Raw genomic sequence first — 25,654 nt, forward strand, 5'->3', positions numbered from 1 at the left:
TGATGGTGAGAAAAACACAGGACTTCCTTAAAAGCCTTTCACAAAGTCATAAGCAGATGGTGTTGTAACCCACAATGACTTACATAACTTTTACACATTGTTCAAAGGCATACACATGAAGCAGTACTTATATACATGATGGATCCATCCCAGAGGAGACAGAGATTTTAAACTACCAAGTCATTAAATGTAACAAAAGAAGTTGCACTATTTGTTAGTACTTCTACACAGCATCTGATAAGAAGAAACCATGTTCATAAAGAACTACTTTATACCATTTTAGTTTGTCCAAAAGTCTTTTAAATGTTGAATGGCTTAAATTAATTGTTCCCGGTTTTTAGGTGAAAGTCCAATTTCTATTTCCATGCACAAATGCTTTTCATCATAATTAATTTAAATCAGAGACACATTCTTAAGATATATGTTTTTTCTGGCTCTGCATCTACACTTAACTACTTGGATGTTTGTGCTACTCTTGTCTCAAAAACTGGCACACTAAATCCAAGACTATCCACAAGAAGTGACGAAGTAAAATGTGTTTTTATTCCTGTATTGTGGCCTTTAAAAAGCAGCATTTAAGTGAAACCAAAATCGTATTTTGAACACATTTAGATAAGAATAGAGATTCAAATCAAAATTTAAAACCAGCCTGGCCAGGTATGCTTTAGTCTCATTTTAGTCTCAATAATCAACATGCAAAAATGTTCAACCTATAAATAAAGACATGCATCTCCTGACCTCTGCTGGTGGTTATAGGAATTACAAAAATAAAACGCCACAAACGGACAGACATGTTACTTAAATGTGTTTTATTCACCCCTCTTTCAAATGTGCTATTGACAAAAGATGCACCCTGTACACATCGTCATCAGACACTGTTTGAGATTCATGTTGTGCGACTTGTTAGAAGCAAGACGATTGTTAACATCATCATTAGACCAGACATCTTGTTTAGTTTTGGAAGTGGGTACAGCATAACAATTAGTGCATTTATTGCATCATAAAGCAGACATAGAAATGATAGTAGTGCAATTATACCCCATCAGAGCAGAGGAGATAGTCTTGATAGTCTCAGCTAGTGTCCTTTCATTAACAGACTTTGTATTGCATACAGAATTTAGGCTAGTGAAACGCAACAGGAAATGATAATTATAAAAATTGTGCTTTGGACTTTTAAGCAATTGACTGTAGAAATTTCCTGCATGAGTAAATTAAACTAAAGTTAAAAACTGCATCATCTCATAAATAAAAAGAAACTGTTATCTCTTAAACCTGGTCCTTCAGAAATGAATGTGGGTGTCAGTGGAAGCAATATTTACTGTGTTTTTAAATAACTGCAGTGCATCATTCTAAAAGAAGAGGAAAATACATTGAAACTCATGCTTTCTGAGACATTTAATATAGATTTATGTGCTGTGACTAAAACCCCTCATTTTAACATTATTTGCTTCTGTGCAATTTTTTAATACTTATAATATCTGTATAATGAATATACAGTATGTACAGTAAAGCCTGAATAATGTGTACATGTTACTGCTTATGGATAGATCATAATGACTTACTGAGTGAATGGCTCATGTGAGGATGGTCCCAAAAAGCCCTTCTGATGAAACAGGAATACAATATGCCATGCATGTATATTATTATGATATTATTTACACATGTGCTATGTTAGCTGATTGCTATATTTGTATATGACAAAGCAGATGCTTTAACAAGAGAATATCAGTGCTTTTTGAGATGCATTCACTCTTACTGTAAGACATTAAGTGAAAGCAAATGAATGGTTATACGAAAACAATCGACACAAAGTTTAAAGGAAGTTTTGGGTGTTTGCAGAAAAGACACTAACTAGTGTGATGACCGGAAATAGAATGTATCATTCATTTATATGGATGCATACGTTTCTCTTTCCATTTTAGATGCAATGAGAATTGAATTGCCACAAGAGGGCGACCTCTGTGTACTTACAAGCCTGCAGTACCATTAATTCTGCAAAAAGATTATTAAAGAATTTGCTGGGCTTATTAGGAAGTAAGCCTTGCAATCTTTGATGTGCTTGGTCTCTTCAGGGGTGATGAAATCCTCTCAGAGATGTCGCACAGTGGTGTCGTGGTGGATGGCTGCAGGTGTTTACAAAACTGCTACTTCTACTTAACTCTGAATCCCTGTTGATATCTTAAGTCTTCCTACCATCCAACGAGAACATGAGAACTAAATTGTAAACCCTCTATTTTAATTACAACAATTTAGCAGGTTAATTACATTTAAAAGATACTACTAAAAGATAAAAGGCAGATAAATTCCTGACATGTCATGTGTTTTTTTTTTTAAGTTAAGTGCTCATATCACAAAGCATGACATTCAGCACACATGCTGAGTCAACATGTAACTGTGTTATTTAGCTATACATTCTATTTATCATCATATAAATAGAATTTAAATCATACACTAAATATACTCAACAAGCTGTTTCTGTTTTTCAAGTTTCTGATACTGAAGATCAAGTCAAGTCATGTAGGCTGTGCCAAATCTCTCAAAGATGTGTTATTTGTTATACAACAAAAGAAATATGACAAAAATGAGAGTAGACGTAACTGTTTTGAAAATAAAATGTACATTTGGTAATATGAGAGTGGACATGCATTGTAACAGTATCACACCTAAAGAAACCATCATGAGGAATGGGTGCTACTTCACACCAGCAGTGCCAAACCAAAGCCTGGGACTGAGGCAATGCACTGGGAGTATATTTTAGGGTAATTTTCAGATCTGTTAAATCAGATATCAGTGCATCTTTGACATCTGGTTATGCTACAAATTAAATCAAGTCAGAAAGACGAATTTTAACATCTTTGGCAAAACATCTGTACAGCACTGTGTAGTTACTGCGACACAGTTTAAAATGATTAAATGTGATCAGATAGAATCATCATAAAAGCCAAATGTAACTTGGTAAATTGTTTTGCAGTTGTGTATGCCAGAAAATCTTTTTCTGTCGATGATTCAAGTGATTTGAAATTAGATTTGCCACCAGCCACCCGCAAACAAACCAGAGTTATTGCAAATAATCCCATTTTAGCTGACAGAGCAGCGTTTACATTCACAGCTGTGGCAGATGATGCATATAGACTGTTGGTGTGGAAGCATGCGCTTGTCATGTGTGAGAGTTGCATTACTGTTGCATACAGATATGTGATCGGCTGTAATGAGGGCCCAAGTATGGACTACAGACTCCAATATTTAGTTGGACTAAATAAGATGAGAATTGAAAAAAGCTACGGGATAAAGTAGAAGACAAAATAAATATTAAAGTAACTATTGTGCATTTCTTAAGAAGATATTTGGTTAAACTGGAATCACAGCTCACTGTAGAGATGGAAGACATAAAGAAGTGGTTTGTGTTACTCTCTGCACTCTTTGGAAGCCATCTTTATCAGAGAGAAAACCCAACAATGGAGAGCTACTTTTGTTTATACATTGTATTACTACAGTACTTGATGCTAACATCCTCTGACTGTACAGGTATGTAATTTATCTGGGTGTCAGTAACACCTGGGTTGGCTCAGCTTGACCTACAGCGTGAAAGCAGGGAGCCTGGGTGAGGTCAAAGGGTAGGTGAGGGGAAGAAGGTTGTGTGCCATGACTGCAGTGCTGTATTGGGTTTTGTTACCAGTAAGTGTGCAGTAAAAGAAAGCAGCCCTGAGTTGTTAAGTGGTGGTCGGAGCAGGGAGCTCTTGCCGAGGGGGCAGCAGTGAGGTGGAGGCTCCTCTTGTCAAACCTTCCTCCTTCTCCTACCCCTCCTCTTGCTCCACTACCTGTTTGTGTTTTTTCTCTTCCTTCAGTTCACCAGCCTCACACTCTTCTGCTCTTGAAGATCTCTGCTCTTGTTCCTTGTCTTTTTGCTAGAGAAGGTGGTTGCTGACTTTGAAGAAACAAGGGCTGCTGCTGCCCCCTGGTGGCATCCAGGTCCCTGTGCTCCATGACCTCCCCAGCGGACAGCACAGGCTACTGCAGTGGGAACAGTGGAGATTTTAAGAGAAAAAAGTATCAAAAAAAGATAATAGAAGGAGAAAAGTTTAAAAAGACACAACGTCCTTATTACCAATTTCTGTGGTGGTTGTAATCATTCTATCAACTCTTGAGTCTCGGAAAACTTAAGAAAGAACACAGGAGGCAGACATTATTGTCAAGTATAATGCAAGTGAAATGGCAAACCCCATTTAGCTTCAGTTGTGGGTTTCTCTTACTTGTTGGCTAGAGTTAGCTGAGGGTGGGGTGATCACACTTTGGTCCAGTAAGGGGTTTACAGGGGCAGAACATGGGAGATGTGTAGCACGCCAGTAAATGTCTAGGTATTCTGCAAGGTGTTCGCACGCGTCCTCCAGCTGATTTTCATCCAGGATGACATCAAACATCTCCTAATGAGGAACATAATAAATGAAAAACATTGCAGTAACATTAAAGCACATTTCAGTAGTTTTTTTCTGAGATTTATGATAATGGGTTTGATGCAGAGTGCCTTACAGGCGGACACTGAGCTAGCTTGTCCCCAGCCATCATCTGGACATTTAGGTGTTTGCTTTGCGACTTCCCTCGAGATTTGATCAACCTCTGAAGAACCTATAAGAGGACACAGAGACAAAGAAAGTAACTTTAATAAGGAATAACCTGAGAAAAGATGACCATCAAAGGCACATTCAAATGCCTATTGTTTGACCCCCCCCCCCCCCAAAAAAAATAAAAAAAGAATTCCATCTATTTAGAATCTTGAAAAAAAAAAAATGTAAATGAACAACAAAAATGATCATTCAAAAAACGTTTGTTGATTTGTTTTCTGTTGATTAAATATCACTTCCTCACTGTTATTAACTGATTTGGCTTAAATCCACAACTATAAAGGCAAAGACAAAAGCCTTAAAGAAATTATCTACTTTGGGCGAGGAGACTTTGACGTAGACGATGATTGGGGCAAGAGAAGTTTTGAGGAGCTGTGCCGGGTGGTTGATGGTGTCAGCATCCAGGACGACCAGCTGCAGAGACTTGGCCAGCTCAAAGATCCTTTCTATCTCACTCTGGACCTCAGCTGCAACAAACCGAAGAAGACAGACAGTTAACACAGCTCACAGGGCAACATCACCGACTGAAGATTAGTACAGACGTGACATAAAAGAAGGAAAAAGGCATCTATTCTTAGCAGCTATTAATCTTTATTTAGCAAAAACAGATCAAAGACAACTTTCCTGTCACTCACCCAGACTGGAGCGTGTGTTGGATCTCTCCATTATGGCCTTCTTGTTGAGCACTGAGCGCTTCGCCAGTGACAGATCAGCAGTCACCCGTGTAATAGAGATCCTGCAGAAAGAAGCATCTTATCACACCACATCCACAAACTGCTCCCTCTCAAAGGATAAGATGAACTTGTTGTCTGTGGCAGCTAAAAATAAGTTATCATCATCATCATCATGTATCCTATCAACCATGAAACATGATAGGCAGAATCCTGCGAACAGCTCAGTCGCTGTCACAGAGTTACTGTACAGCAGTACTCACCTTCCGTCAAATCTGTGCTTTAGGAAGTCAAACAAGGCTTTCTGCATCATGTCTGTTACCTAGGTAACAGAGAGGAAGAAAAAGAGAAATGGGAGAAAAGATAAGAAGAGAGACAAGTGTCAAGAAGTGTACTTCTCCAAAAACTCAGTTCAAACAATGAAATTACTGATGTCTCACTTGTTGTTGATTTTGGTAAAACTTTAAGATAAATCTCTATATTCAACCTCTATAAGCACTTTACAAAAATGTATTAAACAGTTCTTAAACTTAAACTTTAATATGGCTTACAGAGGATAAAGAGACACATTAATGTGCCTTTCAAACTGAAATGTTTGTCTATTACTAATTATTCTCCTTTTATACATGTATTAAACATGTGTTAATGTATTTAAAAAAAATGGGTTTAATTATACGTAAATACGACTGCAAGAAACCCACAGAAGGAGTGATAGTTCTATTAATCAACACTTATATTCTAACTACTTCTGCTGTGTAGTAAACACCTCTATTTATTTATGTTTATTTACTGTTATAAGGGATACCATGGTTTGTTAGTCTTGGACAGTAACTGACAGTAACTAAGCTGCATACATTAGCAAACACAGTCCCATACAAATATTATAAATCAAATATTATAAATCAAATATTATAAATCGTGTTTAATTTATAACCAACAAAATATAAAGGTCAAGAATACAACAGCAATTTGAGTTGGAACATGTTTTACTACTTAAAAACATTTACACAAACAATGTAAGATAGTATTATCACAAGAATAAAACGTCAGTAGATCAGACAGAAGGTTCAGTTGTGTTACGACTGTAGTCGTATTACGTACTCTATCGTCTTTATTGACTGTGCTGGTTGTGTGTGTATTCTTCCTGTATCTAAAATAGGTGGTCCAGACCCAGGAGTCCATGGCCAATCAATTTCCTGATCCCACCGATGACAGGCTGTGGAGAGGTCTTCCCGTCTATTAAGAGCAGGAAGATGCGTCCAGTGGCACACGGGAAGGGAGGTAAGATTGACTCTCTTTTGTTTCCTACATTTATCAGGATAGTTTGGTATACCAGTTAGCCTTCATTTTTTTGTGATGTTTGGACACGGATTCAACCATATTTTAGTTATTCCCATTGGCACTATTATATTCCTGTATATCAATCATGTATCAAAAACAAATAATGTTCTAGTTGAAAGCGTTAAACTGTTTTCTGTGGCTTCTTTGGAAGTCAGGGATTTGGGGTTTTGGACGTTGGATCTTGGCTTCCCATAGATTAACACTTTGATACAAGAAGGCTGTTTTCACATCAAGGCAAAGTTCACCTGTCACCTTCAATTTGACATTATTACGTGAATGTACCTGTAGGATTTGGTGATTTAGAGTCACTCATTGTCCAAAATGTAATTTTATACATGAGGGTAGTGGAAACATGAAGCCTCAAGTATACAAACACTGAGAATGGACTCAAAACTAAAGAAAGAAACATCCTGTTTTAAATAGTCTTATAAAACATAAAATGTTTGCATGTTTACAGAGTCTAGATTTTCAAAGAGGCATGGAGTCAATGTCACATAAAGAGTTCTGAGACAGGTTATTGTTCTTTGTGTGGAAAATTTTATCTGATGCATTTTTCGTTCAGGCAGAATGTGTCTGTATGTAACTGAACATATCAGAGTGGATATTTAATGAGAGAGCTCCAATGTATGTGTTGCTAACAAATGTTTCATGAACCCTGTAAGGGTGACGGGAAGCAGTCTATTTTGAAAACGTCCTGAAAAATAGATGGCCTTTTGAATAGGGGATGAAGTGCACAGTGGTGTTGCTCCTCCTCAGCAAGAGATGGAGAAATAGCAAGAGGGGAAGACAGCAAAAGAGAGGGAAACTAGACAGAGAGTTAGGAGAACAATGAAGAGCAACCTAATGATATATGTAGAAGAGAGAAAAGGCAGAGAGACAGGGGAAGAGGAGGGGAGGAGAAGGCAGGCTGGCAGAACATCCCCAGTGCACATCACCAGAGCAATGCATAAATATTTCACACACACACACACACACACACACACACACACACACACACACACACACACACACACACACACACACACACACACACACACACACACACACACACACACACACAGGCACTAAACAAACGGCTTGGCAAGCCACGGAGAAGGAGGGAGGCAGACAGAAAATGTTGGAGCACAGATACATTCTGTTCAATCACATTCCTCACATTGGAGCACATTTACATGCTAGATGAATCCAGTTTAACTGCCATGCTTTCTCATACATCTCATCCTGCATGTGTTACTGAAGAGATGAATTACAGCGGCCGATATCAAGGGGCATACATACAGTTCTATATGACTGGAAATGGATCTTAGGCTCCTGTTGTGTGTGTTATAATATCATCAGGATGTGACTGTGGTGTTTGGTATCAGAGTTACTGTAATGGGATAATGGATACCAAAGCGATTCCCTTTAGATCAAACCAGCAAAGTCCATACTGTAGCAGAATATGCAGCCCAGATTGAACTGGATCCAATAACATCAGCCCAGAGAGAGAGCGACCAGGAAATACACTCATTTCACATGTTGCTGGTAGTATACTAACAAAAAAACACACACACACACACACACACACACACCTACACACACACATTTGTTATCAACTTATTTACAGATTTGTCTGTATGCCTCTAATGTATTTAATAAGAATGTGGAAAAATAGTGTATATACTTATCCGATAGAAACATTAGATAAATTCAAAATCATATTTGGATGTTTGTGTTACTAATGATAAACAGACCGCATGATGGCAGATGTTTAATGCTATCAAGCACAGCTGGGATTAAAGCTAAATGCTATGGTCACAATTAAAATGCAGAAATGTTTGCCTGGCGTAACAATGGCCATGTTCAACATCTCTATTAGAGACGCATGCTATTATTTCAAATAGTACTAAACAAAGGTGTAGCTAGGACCAAATGAGATTTGTTTTAGCATCTAATAAATTCTGTCAGAAGATCATCAAAATAAAATAGTTTCTACTCAGGACGACATCGGTCTATGTACCAAATCTCATTAGGAGATGCCAAGACATGTACCTCAAAAGCACTGATGTGACCTTCAGAGCAGCACAAGACAAAATGTCAATGTTCAACAAAACCTGCACTGTTTGTCCTCTGGTCCTCAAGAAAGTCTGTGTAAAATGTCACAGCAATCTATCTAATAGATTTTGAAATGCTTCAATGTTGGCTTGGCTAAAATGTTTCATTTTTTGAGAGGTCTACAGTTAGAAAGTACTTTAAAGTTTCTTTAAAAACTAGATATTTGTGACATAAAACATTTCATGTCATGGATAGTCTTTTAAGATAAGGGTTTTTAACTTTGATGCACCAAAAAAAAAATAAATGCCCTCAAATAATGTAGCTAAAATAACCCAGAGACACTAAGGCTACATTCACACTCTAAAAGTGACTTGAATCTGTTTTTTTTTCTTTTGCTCCTTTTTGACTCAGATCAGGGTTGTTGTTTTTTTCCGGACAATGTGAACAGCACGTTACATGGACTCACGTGATCTTTTCAAACAAGCTTTTCTTAGATTCCTACTGGAGTCCGATACAGGCAGGCCACTTTTAAACAGCAATGTCAACAGCCAAACAAAGAAAAGAAATTGGATCCAAGAAATGACAACAAAAAATACAAATCTGGATTGGGCATTTAGACTTGAAGTGTGAATGCAGCCTAAAAAGAATGGAAGGGGAAGGGGATGAAAGACTGCTGCACACATTGTAATATTTTTTTTTAACTTGGAGAAGTACACTTTGTATTTATTTTTGAAGTCAAACTACTTCAAAAGTGTATTTATGTTTTTGATCGACTTACATTGGTAAAGTACCTTTGACATGTTTCATATCAGACTATGTCCAGACAAAGCAGACACAAAAAGCAAGACTGGAATTACAGAGCAAAACTACACTTAATAAAAGCTGTAGTGGTTATTGTCTCACCTCATAACCTTTTAGTGAGGGGCCAACCAGCACCACAGGCCGCATAGAAGGGACCACGTCATATGGAGGAACATGCTCAGTCTGCATTAAGAATTAAATACAACAATATGCACCATGTTGAAGTTTATTTAATGCTATGACTTACACACACTTACTTAACAAACTGATATGAATGATTCATTAGCATTCTGTATTGTGGCCACCAATGTGTAGAGCTAGCTATAAAATGTGTGTATTGATATCATTTCTTTTTAACTCAGAATCATTTAAGGTGGGTTTAATTAGATGGCAACAATGTGGTACAATGGTAGACTTACCTGTTTCTGCTTCTGTTTGGCTTTCAGGATAAACAGAGTCAACATTTAGCATTAAGTTCATAAGAAGGCTAAGGCAATAAGAAAGAGGATGTTCGCAAAGAAATCATGCATGCCATGCAATCTGCGGTCACCTCAAGTAATCATAATGCTCAGTTAGTTGTAAAAAGACAAGTTGTGTATGGAGTATTAAAACACATTTTCCTTTCAAGAGAGCATGTAAGCCTAGATCTGGCAGGCTATGCAAATGGGACCCTGTGTGCACATAGAGGCAGAGCAGACAGACACAGCAGCAGGACATCTCCGATCCCACTAACCTGCAGATGGAGGGGTGGACCTCCAGCCTCCGGATGAAGCATTTCCTCCTTTCCTGTGGAGCAACATAATGCAAAGCTTGATTATGCGTGAATTCTCTCAGGGTACAATTTAGAAAGAAGGACTTCCAAAACAGAGCAACACATGAGCAAGAAGTTGATCTAAAAAAAAGTTTTCAAAGGCAGCGTGAGACAGAAAGCTGGTGAAATTAGGTCAACAGAGAGGGAGAGAAACATAGAGAGACAGATAAAAGTAAAGGAGAGTGATGAAAGACATAAAGTTCTCTCTGAGCTTTGTAACTGCTGACCTTGCTGCTGCTTTCTGCTCCTGTTTTATCCTCATGGCCTCCAGTTTAACAGGGCTCGGGATGAAGGTGATGTCCGCCCCTTCCTTCACCAGCCGACCAATCCACCAATCATTGTTGTATTTCTACGCAACAGGCAAACACACCTTTAACAATCAGAAATCATGCTTGCATTTGTTTTATATGATTGTTTTAATGCTAAAGGCCTCTTACTTCTTTTATGTGCAGAAAGTCTTTGGTTTCAAAGTTAATAGCGGCACCTTGGACCGGACAATCTTCATCCAGGGCCCCGCAGTAACTCACGTTGGTTTTAACAGCAAATGCTACCGGTTTGGACTGATGACAGAGAAAAAGGTAAAATACACCCATGATATATGGAAATTGACAGTATCATTACTATGCTTACAACTGTTTGTCGAAAGATTCATTTTGATGCAATAGATTACTATGAATTCACATCCATCTAAAAACTATACAACACAGGTACTAAAGGCAAGTTTAAAGACAAACTTGGACCTTCAACCTCCAGGCTAACCTTGGCTCTCTCTAACTGCAGCTGAGCCTGGCGCTCGGCTTCACGCCGAGACGCCTCCTGGTCCTCCTCCAGGGACAGGTCGGAATCCGAGGGTCGACTAGTGTAGGAATCGGCTGAACCCTAAAATATGGAGGAGATAAGAAAAAGAACGGTTATAGCCCAATTAGAGAGGACATAAATTAACCACCAAACACATTAAAGTAGCTGTGGCTTCATGTTCAGAATTACTCCTGAGACAATCTCTGTATCCTTAAGCCATTGTCTGACAATCGTATCTGGGGACTACAGTAAACACTGGGTGTCCAATATGGGCAGCAGTTTGAAAAAAAAAAGGACTTCAGGGCAGGACTTCATTTTCCGAGTGTTGTCACAGTCTGACTAGCTAGCTGAGGATGAAGTTTGTGTTGAGACACAATATCCAAAAGTAGATGTACATGTCATCAGAGAATAATGAAAACTCAGTTGACATCAGAAGACCAAGATTGCATCACAGCAAGATGGCGTTCTGTCTCTTTGGCTCTCCACTCTGACTGTTTACTTGCATACAACCAAAGCCTGCTTGAAAAAGCAAGTATAGAAACACTGTCAACAAACAAACCAAAATTCTTTCTGCAAATTCTGGAATCATATCCATGATCTGGTTAGAAAAATAACTCGTAATTTTACAACAGTGGACTTAAACCAATAATTGGATCCATTGATCAGCGTCCGTTTCTCTGAATGTCCTCCTTCTTGTTCAACCTGCCTGTCCTCTCCTGAAGCCATGGGATCCAGCTTGCCAGGACCAGTGAGTTCTTGCAGCTTTCCAAAGCAGCCATCTCAGGGGAACAACAAATGCGTGAGAGCTGCAACAACACCAACATCCAGGACAGCACTTGTTGTCTATGAATACACTCAGCCACATGCAACAGATGTTTGCTAGTCCGGAGAGTCAAATAAGAGAAAAACAGAATACTGATGATAGAAAATAACAAGATTGAATTAATTTGTTTTTCTGTGTTGGTCTACAGAGTCTTGTAGGATCTGTATCATTTCAAATATATGTTTTGCTTCAAATTCACATGCTTAACTTGCTTGTGTATAAATAAATCCAAAGTCTGTTAAATATATCCTAATTTTAATGATAATGAGTTCCTATAAAACAAGTTAATACATATAAGCTCACCTCATTTATATATATATCTATACTAGAGCCAGATCCAAATATCCCATGGCTGATTTTACAAGGCCAAACTGAGCCTATTACCCATAATATTTATATACTATTTGCTGTACACATATAAAACCCTTTATCATAGACCATTTAATCCAGGAAGCGATACATGTCATCCTGTATTTTGCAGAGTGCACTTTGATTTAACTCTTTTTACTGTCTGTAGAACATGTAGCAGGACCTCACAGATAGACAGCCGCGAGCAAGCAATATAAACTTGTTTACTTTAATGTTATTTGCATTAGAAAACAGATCACAGTACCTTTGTATCGTCATAATATTTCAAAATCCTCACAGATAGGTCTTTTTTCATAACAGCTCAACAATGGACGATAAAATATGTAAAATCCGTCAGTTTCAAAATCACATATTTGTTGACTTAAAAATTCATGGCTCTCATGTCCGCAAAAGACATCTGATCTTTTAATAAGTGTTCATCCCGCTCTACATCTCGAGCCACAGCTACCCAATGTCAGAGACTGATTGCCAACAAAACCAAAACTTTAAAAAAAACCCTGCAATATCCAGTTCAAAAATATTTTAACATTTATTTGTCTGCTGGCTTAACCTCTGACCCTTTAAATGAAAAAGACAAGAATTGTACAAGGAATCCTCAGAAACACTGTTATAGCAAACATAGTACAGCACAGAAATAACCTGAATCTCTCAGTAATCACATAAACTCTGAAAAATCCTTAATTTAACAGATTTGTGCTCTCCCTCCATCAGCACCCCGCTCCTCCCTCACTCCCCTGGCTTCAGTCCCAGCTGGGAACAGGGCTGGAATACTCTCCATTAACCAGACAGGAGCTCCCACAAAATACAGCCAAATATAGCTCCATATCAACGTCATCCTTCAGTTTGCTCTTTTTCCCCCACCTGTTCCCTCCTCCCTTTTCTCTTCTTCATTCCCTTCCCACCACTTTCCCTCCATCCCTCCTTTGCTTCATCAGAATCCAGAGCAGAGTTTGAGGGAGTCATTTGAATATCAAAGCCTGCCAGCGTCTGTAGAGTCTACCAGCAGAAGAAACAAAACCTAATTAAAGCACACATAGTTCTGCAGATGGATGAAGAGAACTGATATTATGAACACAGACTGAGTCGCTTCAGTCATCCAAATCTATACGTTTTATTCACCTTAATGGTCCTACTCTTACACCGGCACAATTGTATTTTGTTTTGATAAGATGAAAGGAGATGACAGCAAAAAAAAAAGTTATGTAAGAGTAAATTACATGTTCCCTTCAAGTTGACACACAGGACTGCCAGATTTTGTCTTTGTTACTGTCCTGGTTCTTTTCAAATATCATTGCAACCCTTTCTGCATGGATTCACTATGGCTATAAAGTGGGGTCCTATCGATATGAGGTTTTTGGTGTTCATACTGATATCAATAATAGGAAGGGAAAAAAAATCTGATACCAATATTTTGGCCTCTATCTTTCTTCGACGTAGGTTCGATCTATGGAAATAGATAGATATGAATATACACATTTATAGTGCTGATCCCTCAAATGCAGTTATCAAACGATTCATAAAGACAAGATGGACACTAAAATGTGCATCCCCACTTGCTTGTTGCCATCCATATAGCGCCCTCTGCTGGTAACAGAGAACTGCTAGTGTAATACAATGAAAGTCAAATGAAATGCCATTTTTAGCCACTACTAAGATTCACAGGATATGCTAACATCGGACAATTTTATCAGCTTGCCGATTAATTGTTTGGGCCCTACTATAAAAATGCAAAATAATCATCGTTGTCATTCAGCGACTTGAGTGGTGCAAAACATGCAGAATAATACAAAGTCAGATGCAGAGAATTAGATTTAAATTATTGTAATTTTCTCAAAGTAGTCTAACACCTTTGCTCTGTTATGGGATGATTCTGATTATGTGCATTCTCATTATAACACATGATATGTTCAGAATGTTTACACAACAGTTGTGTCTAAGACACTTTTAACATGTATCTGTCAGGAGTTTTTGGTTGTTAGTTTAGCAGATTAAAATAAAAAATAATGCCTCCTGATTAACTACAAAGGCAAACCACATCATGAGAGGGAAGCTTGATTATTTCTTTAAAGCTATTTGATATGCCTGTCACTACTGCTGAGGGATAACTGTGAGATGAGAGATTAACAGGAAACTGTCCAAACAACCTTATATATTAACATTCAACGAATAATGAAATCACTATTTACACACAGAATACAGAATAAACAAAATGGTTCATCCTGCTTTGATCACAGGTGTTGCAAAAATCCGGACAACTTCCTGTTCCTCACATGAGCTTTAACTAACAGAGCTGTCACAAAGTTGATGATGCTGATCAGTTGTGCCGTTCTTAGTTTTGTGCAATCAAAAGCCATCCCTGCAGAAAGAACAAAGAAGTTCTCTCTCTCTCTCTATGCTGTGCTTAAACACATTGGCATATAAATCCACCTGGGGTTAACTAAAAAGGTTAAATAAAGGATATTGAAAATCGTGACATGTCAAGCCAAACAAACAATACACCCTTTTTGAACCAACATCAACAATGAGATTCATATTTAATAGAATAAATAAAACAGTTATTTTTTAATTAATCCTTAAAACATAATCGTAATCCAGTATGTGACTCAAAGCAGATTTTCTTGCTGTAATCTCTCCAATTAAAACTGGCCATAGAAAAGGAACTTCATTACATTCATCCAAACTCAATAATGTGGAAACAATCTAAAGTACTGGTTCTGTGCAAAGATCTGTTCCTAAATTCTTCTTCAATCAAGTCATTGTGGGTTGATTAAATGAATTGAGGAATTAGAAGGATTTTTTTTTTTTCAGAGAGCCCATGAATAGATAACAGGAACACCAAAAGAGATTTGTATTCTATAATAAGCAAATGTGGAACAATCTCAATTGAGTGTGAATATCTCCCTCACTTTCATTTACAAAATAACGTTACAAGACTGATAAGCTTAGCACAAGTATCAGCTGAACTGCATAATGTTGAAAGGTTGTAATACCTTGATATGAAAACAGAAGATAACACTTGGGCAAAGAACACGGGTTAAAACCATGACATTCAACAGATGGGACTCTCTGTTTGTTACCAATTCAAAGCAGAGCTTCAAAGTTACCTACAGAGTTACAAAAGATGGTCAGACTGTGAGTGAATGGTGCAGTATGTCCAGAGAAGAAGGAAAAGAGAACAGAGAGAGGAGTTGCTGGCAAAGTGAGTGAATCAGAGCAGACTTTTGCCGAGACGAGAGTGAGGAGGGGAGGAAAAGAGAGAAAAGAAGAAGAAGAAAATGTCTGAGAGCAGACAGACGGGACACACGGACGAAGATTCTGAGTTTGCATGCAGCGTGATTTAACGAAACGGGCAGCATCCACAGCGTACCTTGTTACCGATGAGTCCTGTAGCACTCGAGTCGGAGGCAGACATGATGCTGCTGCCAGCACTCTCTTCTACCCCATTGCACAGAAGAGGCAGAACCCTCCTCCTCCCTCTCCTCCTCCTCCCCTCAGCCTCGTGGTTACAGAGGGGGAGAGAGAGATAGAGGCAGCCGCGTTCAGGCTAAGTGCTTCACAGCTGACGTTGCCTCACTGCTTGAACAGCCATTTCCTATTCAACAATGATACTGCAGCAATGGTGTGTTCATGTCCACATTCTGGTTCAGTTCTCTGGATTTTGATTCAGCTTCCAGGCAGCCCTAACAAAGGAGCTTTCCTCTAGTCTTTACATCCTTTCCCTTCTAATCAGTTTACCCAAACCATAATTCTTAAATATGACTCTTTTTCGCAATCACCACACTTATAGCCCTTCTGTCTTTTATGCCAATTTTGCGTTTTAAACAATCCTGAAAATTGGTGTTACATTTTGTTTACTCTCACATTAAAGATTGTATTTTTTCACCAGGTTAGATATGGACTACATATGAGCCAGAAAAAAGACAGCAGTTGTGGAAGCCATGCTAAGTGTTAATAATGAAGAGATACATGCTGGGAGACAACATAGTGTATCCTGCTGCCAAATAGAAGCTTTCTTTGCATGTGACTGCTTCCAAATGGGCAAAACAAGCGCACATTTAGGCAAGAGGACAAATGAAATAAGTTAGAAGAAAGCTGTTTGGAAGAGGGCAGGGCTGCCTTGCTGCCCTTGCACGATCCCCCTGACAGAAAGGTGATGCACGAGCCTACAGAAAAGAGATGCAGAGGTGAGTCAGCAGGCAGCCACCCAGAGTCCATCAGACATCTTATTAATAAGCAGGCGGAGATGGTCTCGATTGTAGCAGACAGCCTGGTTGTTCCTGACAGGCCAGGGCCTTCTCTCCAAGTCACCCCCTGGGCACAGAGGACCTAACAGTATCAGCCATTATATTGGCAACATACGTTCGCTCACCCTCATTCAACTTTGGCTGCTGAAGAATTAAGTGCACTCCAGCAGCGGCTTTTAGCAACGAATGTCTCAGGGCTATATTTTTGTGTGGCTTTTTAAAACTTAAGGGATACAAGCATGCACTCATATTGTTGTTGGAACAACTAGCGCCCTAAGATGCCAGTAAAGTAAAGAAGATCGGGGGGCTGTTTTCTACAGTAGTGTGGCTCATGAGGCAGCCAATGAGTAGCAGCGCTTTCAAACAGTGGGAGAGGAACCAAAGACGGTGAGGGAAGGAAAGAGAAAGACACAAGAAAAGGAAGAAGGGCAAGTGGAGCCAAGAGAGAGCGTACCTGAAAAGCATATTTAAAGCAAGATGGAGAGGCGATAATCTTGAGCAGTGATTTAAACAAGGTGATAAAGACAAACAAAAAGGGAAGACTGTGATGAAAACAGGGACCAAGAAGAAAAAGTAGGAAAACAGTTGGTATAATAAAACAATAGGACCAGATATGAACAGCAGAATCTTTTCTTTTTTGTTATTTTTTTGCTGTTCTAAATATAGCTTCCCCTCTCCCCATCACAGACTGGGGCCGGCAGTGGGTAGAGGAGAGTGGAGGATTGTCAAAGTTCACTGAGTTTTGATGAATTCCCCCAAGAAAGAGCAAAGCAGATTTGAGACTGCATGGCTCAGCTATATTCTCTGATGTTAGATAGGCCATCTGAATGTGAACTAAGAGCCTATATGGACAACATGAGCAAACACACACTGAGGCGCCTCTGTTCAGTATATGCAGCAATGTTTTTACTTCTTCTTCCGAACAGGATAATATTACAGCCAGTGTTGTTCAAACCTCCAGGTAATATGATGCAGGTGTACTTCATAAGGTTTCTTTTTTTAGCTCTTTTCTTCAAACTTCACACAGGATTTCAAAATCAAGATAAAAAGAGAGAAGCAGCTGCACAAAGACGAAAACATGTGCTATGGCTGTACACCAAATGTACCCACATTTTAGTACTGATAAGCAATACATCCCCAACAAATCTGAAGAGTTCTAACAAAATCCTTAAGACCTGCCTAAAAACACAATCTCAATTTAGGAAAAATATACACTTAAATCATGATTGATATTGTAACAAGAACACACATTTCACATTCATCGCTTACCCTAATCACTGCACAGTTTTGCTGCTACAGAAACATTTTAATAGAAACCAAAAAAGCCAGACGGTTTGAATATGAGGCCTTTGTTTGTTTTTTTCTGCTGAGCACCGCAGAGCCACACTCTTGTGCAGTAAGCAACTGAGAAACTCTGCACCTATACTGGGAACTCAGCGACTTCTAAAAAGGGCGCTTCAGAGTTCAAACAGTTCCAGATGTCCCCAACAAATCCTGACAGTTAAGCACACAGTCTGTGTACCTGCCTATCTCCCTGACCTTTTGACATGAGAGGCACCTTTCATACCTTGAGCAGTGAGAGCTGAGGCAGCATTAACAGGCTGAGGTGGATCATGCAGACACAGAGCGGTCTCCTGACAGTGCAACCAGAGTAGGGCAGAGTAGATCAATAAAAACGCTACCCAGATTGATACTCCATCCTGTCCCGAGCAGCTCCACCCTCCTTTTGCTCTAATGTTACCTCAGGATACTTTCTCCCTGACTCTAATGAGCCCTTTTCATCCTATAAATAAGCGCTTCAAGTCATTTCAATGCATGCTGCACACTACTGCTGCCTCACCAAAGGCACCCAGTCCTCACAGTGCAACTTGCACAGTAACAGCTGGCTGTATGGAAGTTTAAAAATAGGGGACATCTCGGATGTAATGATGTGAATCATCGGTGTATGGCTCGACAGTGTCGTAACATACAGCAAAGGAAGAGGAGCAGTCTGACTGAGAGGATTCTCTATCTTTCATCCACACTGTACACTCCGTCTTACTGGCTTGGCTGTTCATACTTGGGCTCCCCCCTAAACCCCCCCCCACCCCCACCCCCCCCCACCCACCCCAAGGGGTCCCTCAACCTGACTCCACCAAACTGCTTCAAAGTACAGAGAGGCTAGAGCTAACCCACATAAAACTGTGTACCTACAGTGCAGCAAAGAATGGTACAGTGCTGCTGCATCCTATATTAAACTAGATGTGTTTGTTGGAAGCTGACCTGATTTAAGCTCGAGGTTTGAGTCTAGGCCTAATTGGTGCATCTTGACTGTGGGTTGAGCTTACTGAGGGAATGTCAGACTTATCAATATGTAATGGTGCCCTACATACCAGCACAGTTCAGCTTTACATTTAAAATAGTTTATTTCCTCTGAAGTCTGCGGTCAACATGACAAGATAGTGTTGGTTAAAGGATATAAAAGTAATTTGTCCATGCAGACAACAGACGTATCAGCCAAAAAACACAAAAGAGTCCGTTAGAGACGCTTAAAGGAGAAGAACAGAAAATGAGCAACCAAAGAAATGGGGAAAGCATATGCTTCCAAATCAATAAAAATGACGTTTTTTCTTCAAAGTCACTTGCAAAGAAACGAGAACTGGAATCCTTGGCCCTCTCAACTTCACTGCTTCATCAAATTTAATCAAGACATTGCACACTGATGCTCCAACACACAGTCATGTTAACACACACACACACACACACACACACACACAAAGCACTTGGCTCCTCACGGGACAGGCTTTTAGTGCTCTGTCTCATGCAGTATTTAATTGACCCCACACAGGAAGCCTAGCGGTCCCAAATGCACTCCTTCCCCCCACCAACAGAGAGAGCATGAACGCCTGCAAGGATGCCCACAGCTTCCAACCACTGCTCCTCCAACATCAGCACAGAAATCGGCACTAAATGGCATTTTATGCTTAAGTGCAACTGACTTTGCACAGAAATGTCAGTGCAAAGACAGAGGAGTCTGGACATAGAGCAAATGTATTATAAATTCCCAATTTCCGATGAAATTCAGCAATTCCCAACTTTAAGAGCCAAGATTTGAAAACTTCCACTCAAAAATTCAAGGGCAGAGTTTAAAAATGTTCCTTCGCCAAAGTAAATCTCCACCCAACAAAGTATCAGTCCAAAGCCAAGTAGATCTATTGCCATGTTCATATTGCCTATTAATGCATTTTTCAGAAGGGATGCGAAGCAGAAGCTACGAGGTACTTACTCAGTTGGAGGTAGGAGAGCAAACTCCCGTCTCTCTCGCTCGCCCTCTGCTACTCAGTCATGGTGTGCTCTCTCTCCTGGGTAACACTGAAGTATACTGTAACGTGCTTGTAAGCAGTCTATCCCTCTCGCTTTTCTCCATAACCCCTCCCCCTCCTCCTCCTCATCTTCCTCTCTGACTCTCCACCACTCTCAGTACACAACCCTGTGCTACGTCACAGAGGCTCTCTCTGCTCTGCATGTCAGCCTTCCCGCCCTCTCTGCTGCTGCTCCCCTCTTTTCCCTTCATCTCCACCGAGCTGGCTCAGTGGGACCAAAGGGCTGCTGGTGGATTGCTACAGCATGAAGTTCATTCATGCCTCTGACTTGATAAAAAAAAAAATCACTGTTTTTGCATCAGACTGCATCTTTGTGTCTTGTGTCTGATTTGTTGCACCAACATGCTCTAGTCAGAGCTACGTGGCCAACAAACCAGATGCTTCTCGATGTTCCTTGAACCAGGCACAAAGCCTGAGGTGACAGAGCCTTTGTGGTGGCAGTCTTTGCACAGTTTACATCAGAACAACTCAGAATCTTGCATGTTTTAAATCTACGCTCAAGCCCCACCTCTTTGTGTTGGCCTTTTATAGAAGTTGACATACAGATGTAACTGTATGTATTCTTATTCATTGTTTATTACGTTATTGGGATTTTTTTTAATCAAACCTATACAGCTTTTTGGTTAACAAAGGTTGTTTTAAATATGCTATATAAAAACCTGTATTCTTTCTGCTATTACAATGTATAACCTTATTTTTGTAATTATTGCCCTCATACACATGAAAAGAACTCTCATTTTGATTGTTGAACATCTAGTCTCTATGGGAAGTTTTGGACAACAAAGGACTATAACTTTGTGCATTTGTGATCTGATGCTACAAAGTCCCAAGAACTACTGTGCAAAATATATGCATGTTGTAGTTGAATGTTCCTGTACTGGAACTAAATATCAAGCCAACAGTAGACCTTAGAAATAACAAGCAATAACAAGCAATAACAAGCAAGCAAGACAAAGATTGACACGAAAACCTGACTTTTTTTTTTTTTTAGCCCAATAATGTTATTTAAGCCTCTCTAGACTTCAACATGTCAGACACCAAAAGTTTAGAGACAGGGAAAAGTCTTGCGGTGATGGGAGCTATGGGAGCCATGCAACTTGTCTCTGTTCGACATGTGGAGGCGTCCCCAGTGTATCCCATTGTGCACTGGGTGTATTTGGAGGATGTCATGGCTGGCTGTGCTCTGACACCTGCTCTGAGTGTCATGGATATCTATGGATGTCAGCTTTTTCAAAACCCACAGTCCAACCAAACCTCTCAAGAGTAGAAGAATACCTGCTTTGAGTGTTAATTTGTGAGCAGGGAGCCTCCAAAAAAGTGTGAGATCGACGAGGCATCTCAAGACGGACTAGTGTTTCACCATCAAACCACGACAATGGCTGATGTGAAAATCTCCTGCAAAAGCCGAGATTCATAATTCATAGAATAGGTTATAGGAAACAGTAAGGCAGAGGGAGAAAAGGAGAGAAAGATGGAGGAGCCATCAATTTGAATTCAGCATGAGCAGTAGGAGTGAATAAAACATGAACGGATGAATGTTTTGAAAGTTAAACTCCATGGGGCTCTCCACTGAGCGTGAGACGGGACGAAACATGCAAGAAAGGGCTGCACCCAAGCATTGAGTGCAGATGTCTGTTAGTGTGTCCCGTATGAAGCAGAGCTGCTGCTGCTGCTGCTGCTGCTGCTGTTGCCGCTGTTGGTGCATAATGGATGAGGGGCTATTTTAAGGCAGCGGGATGCTGCGTTTTGATTTTTGAGTGGAGGAAGATGACACCTGGCTGCTGTCAAATCCTTCCGCGAGGTTTGTACGGTTACCTGATGGGTTCAGACATCCAGGTACACCTTATGTTCCAGTACTGAGCTGAAGTTTGAACTTCAAGATGATGTGGGATGTAAACAGACTGAAGGGACACACTGAAGAGAGTGATAGTGTCACCAAGCAGCTTTACACACAGACAGTGCACTGCATGACCTATTGAAGCACACATGCACAGAGAATCTTACAAAGTCTGCTGGGGTTGTTGGTTAGTACAGTACAATACAATACAAACAGCCTATAATTACCAAAACAAATGCAAAACACATTTATGCAGTGAAAATAAAATTGAGTCTTACTTCTTGATAATGGAAGAGAGTGTTTGAAGTATTAAAGAATGATCTGAGGATAGTATATTATGGTGTTACGTAATATTTTGTCATGGATATGTACATTTATGCTGTAAGCCTTGAATGATTCTTAACTTCCAGTATATTAAGTTTTTTGTTCATAAATAGCAATTTGAAAGTGCAATCAATCAAAAAGAAGAGCACAAAATTACTCTGAAAGAGTCTGAAAGAGTCGAAAGGACTTAAATGAACCTACTTCTCCTCTCTTTCTCTGACACATGCTACAAGCAAAAATGTAATTAAATAGGATTAATATCAGAGAAATTAGTGCCACAAGATTTCTATGGCTTACTATATCTTTTCAAAAACCTTGCCTGCTCAATTCCAATATATAGAAAGATATAAAAAAAAAAAATAAAAAAAAAGGACAGGTAGAAAGAATAGGAAAATCACATTCCAAAGTTGTCTAATATCTTATTTAATGTTATATACCAAAAGTTTTATTTCACAAATGTCATGACAAGATATTTGAAGCTGCCTTAGAGGAGAAGTTTAATTTGAAGGGCAGAACCTTCACTTCAGCACACAGCATGAATCCACAGCCCAGAGACCAACTGGACCCCCTGTAGTTTGCCCGCCAGACACACACAGAAGCAAATGATGCAATCATCCTGCTCCTCCAGAGGAACTTACACCGGCCAAAAAAGGCCAGATGCATGCTCTGAACCATAATGTTTGGCTTTTAAAGCAACTTTAAAACATCCAGATCCTAATGGGTAAACAGCTCAAAGTAATAGACATGCAGATGGTACACTGTTGAGTATGCCACTCACTGCAACAGTTTATTAATCTTATTGGTTAATTATGGGGAAATTATAAATTTATCTTTTATAAAAGAAATCACAAGCAAAGCGATTTCATTGTATGTTTGATGTAAAGACAATGTCAGCATTGATTGTCAAAAGTAAGCCGAAGCAGCAACCCGAAAAAGGCACAAACCAACCTCAAAAATCAAAGATAAAAGGTTTAAGACTGAATTGTTGCATTGCTATTACATCACACTTCCAGACAATATAATTAAAACCACTGTTATCTATTCACAGGCTTACAGTGGATTACACTACATTAGAGAATCATTAATAGGGAAAATACATGTGCATCATTTATGAATACCATGACAAAAATGAATAGCTTACAGCTTTTACATCAACATTGTCAGAGGGAAGTTTAAATGTTCAGCTTTAGTTTTCCCCTTTTTCCTGTGTTTTACTCACAAAGTTGAATATTTATTAGAGTAGGCCTATCGCTTACAATAAGAAAACTGTTGTTCTGAAAATATTAAAACAACACATGAACGTGTCCTAAAGAGATTACAGCTAATCAGCTTGCAAGTATGAAGGAGAGTTGAGTTTCTTGTAGGCTATAATAAACAGCATGTGGATAGGAAAGTGAGCAAAACCCTGAATCAGTGAAATTCTGGTTCTCTTTAAGTTTTTAATTATTACAAAAGCTTTCAAAAAACCAGCACACCAACGATGTCGACCAGTTGATTGTTTTCATCTGTTGCTCCTTCTGACTTAATCTCTTTTATTTCATTTTTATCATGGAAATTTACAATCAGAGATCCGCTGGCAGACTGTCAGAGTAGATGCGTGCTGAGACTCCTTTACTCCGAAGTGAGAGATTCCCGATGAGGTCAGCCTGCCTAATTAAATCATCTGTAGTAGCCATCGTGGAGCTGCTTACATTTACAGCTTGTTTATGTTTTAGGCTGATAAAGCACAGCTCGACACGTGAAACAACCTCCCCTACAAAAGTCGAGACCTCAACAAGAGGTCCGAAAAGAAGAGAAAAAGGCAGAAAACAACCCACCTCGTTCAGCAGAAAGACGCTTGAATTGGTCAGGGACATCCGCAGTTAAAAGGGACCTCGGTCACGTCAGCCCAACTTCAGTAAAACAAAAATAACTAATAAAAGCCTGAGATTTAACAATGAAAGCATCAGCTAGAGGCAGAGCACCGCGCTTCGTGCAAACATTTCCATAACACAAGAAACCGCGGCAGGGCTCAGACACCAACGCTTCATGTGGACGTGAAGCACCGGCGGCATCTGCGCCGTAAAACCTTCAGTTTGTGGGTCCACGGCATGATCGATTATTGTACACAAAGTCAAGCACGGACACACTAATGGATACATTACAGTTTTCCTGATGAATTATGCAAAACCTGCACTTTTCTCACAGTAGGCTACAGGATTTATGCTCCATCCTGTCACTTTTCTATTTTTACATATAAACAGGCCATTGATATGATGATCGTGTTAATTATGACATCAGACACTTTTCACTTCGAGCCCAAACACATGCACTGTCTGCAGCTTTTATTATCTAACAAAACTGTTATAACGTATGGCCTGTCAACAGAGGGTTGCTGAATGTAGTCGACCAACATTTTTCTAAATATCTGAAAAAAATGTGTCCCATCAAGCTCAATGTTCAGCTGAATGTGTTGCCTAGCAATACATGAATAAAATGGGATAATCCATTATCATTTCTCATGCTCAAATGTCATTATACGTCGAGAAGAAAAAAAGTATTTAAGACTGCGTGTTATATAAACCTGCAAGGCTTTTAGTGCACTTGTAGAATATTTGTTCTATAAAGATGCAGTTTTAAACAAAATGACCTAGCATCTCTTTCAGAGGGTGTGCTGGATGGAGCAGTCGACACAGGACATGCAGAGATTTGATGCAAGTCTTCTCGGTTTTCACTGATCCAGCACTTTGGCCCTCTTCTCCCTCCTCCAATAAACTCCATCCAGAGCAGAGCCCATCGACCGCTACAGAAAGGTAGCTACTGTAATCATGGCTTCTAGGCTACTGTGTGTGTCAAAAGTACAGAGAGAGAGAGAGAGAGAGAGAGAGAGAGAGAGAGAGAGAGAGAGAGAGAGAGAGAGGACTAATTAAATCTAACTAAAAGTATGATTTTCCAAAAAAGGAACAGTCTCAAACACAACCAGATTCGTATACAGTCATATTGAACACACACAAACCTAAACTTACATGCAGGCCTTAAAATCAGCACCACAGGTTAAGCTGTGAATGACTGTGAATGAGATATAAGACCAGAAGGGCTTTTTATGCCATCAGAAGGAACATCAAATCAGACATACCAATTCAAATGGGGCTCCATTACAGAACCCATTCCTCTGTATGCTTTTGAGGTCTGGGTTCCGCTAACAAACCAAGATTTCACTAAATGGGACAAACCTCAAATTGAGACTCTGCATGGAGAATTCAGTAAATCCATCTTTTGTGTTCAAAGTCCAAATAATGCATGCAGAGCAGAATTAGGACGTAATTCTTTACTCAACAAAGGTCAAGAGAGCTTTAACATTTTTTGATACGCTCGATAATAGAGCCCTGACCTCGAGAGAGGCCACAGAGAGTTGCCCCCTCACACAGCTGGTCCGCGAAAGAATCAACCAAAAAAAACTAAGCAAATTAGTTATTTGGCCCTAAATAGAAATTACAGTAGCAGAATGCCTAAGCACTATAATTGATCCAAAACTTAATTTTGGGTTTTATTATGACTTTAACTTTGGCAATGTAAATGCATGTTTTCCATGCTAATAAAGCCCTTTGAAATTGAAATCGGATTTGAGAGAACGAGGGAGG

The 25,654-nt window shown here is 39.5% G+C and overlaps 2 protein-coding genes across 4 annotated transcripts in view; one reads left to right on the plus strand and one right to left on the minus strand.

Moving 5' to 3' along the window:
• The window catches only part of LOC306833752 (putative E3 ubiquitin-protein ligase DTX3), a 35,706-nt gene extending 29,171 nt beyond the window's left edge, over positions 1–6,535 (plus strand). Inside the window, exon 4 of the mRNA XM_079359248.1 lies at positions 6,450–6,535. The gene's annotated coding sequence lies outside the window, so the exon portion shown is untranslated. The remainder of the gene's footprint in view (positions 1–6,449) is intronic.
• Positions 795–23,941, minus strand: cacnb3b (calcium channel, voltage-dependent, beta 3b). Of its 3 annotated transcripts, none has more exons than XM_079359245.1 (14): positions 23,852–23,941; positions 11,037–11,156; positions 10,715–10,837; positions 10,505–10,626; positions 10,200–10,252; positions 9,886–9,905; positions 9,569–9,649; positions 5,554–5,612; positions 5,255–5,355; positions 4,935–5,086; positions 4,528–4,623; positions 4,251–4,421; positions 4,106–4,156; positions 795–4,011 (listed from the first exon to the last, which is right to left on the minus strand). In XM_079359245.1, exons 1-13 carry the CDS (start codon positions 23,888–23,890, stop codon positions 4,127–4,129), a joined length of 1,167 nt encoding a protein of 388 aa, XP_079215371.1. In that variant the 5' UTR covers positions 23,891–23,941; the 3' UTR covers positions 795–4,011; positions 4,106–4,126. The 3 variants fall into 3 exon arrangements, with proteins under 3 accessions (XP_079215371.1, XP_079215370.1, XP_079215369.1); XM_079359244.1 differs by lacking the exon at positions 23,852–23,941 and adding an exon at positions 15,635–15,719 and having other exon boundaries at positions 795–4,008; XM_079359243.1 differs by lacking the exon at positions 23,852–23,941 and adding an exon at positions 15,635–15,719.
• Between the last annotated feature and the right edge of the window lie 1,713 nt (positions 23,942–25,654).

This window comes from Symphodus melops (genome assembly GCF_947650265.1).
Source record: "Symphodus melops genome assembly, chromosome: 13".
NCBI lineage: Eukaryota > Metazoa > Chordata > Actinopteri > Labriformes > Labridae > Symphodus > Symphodus melops.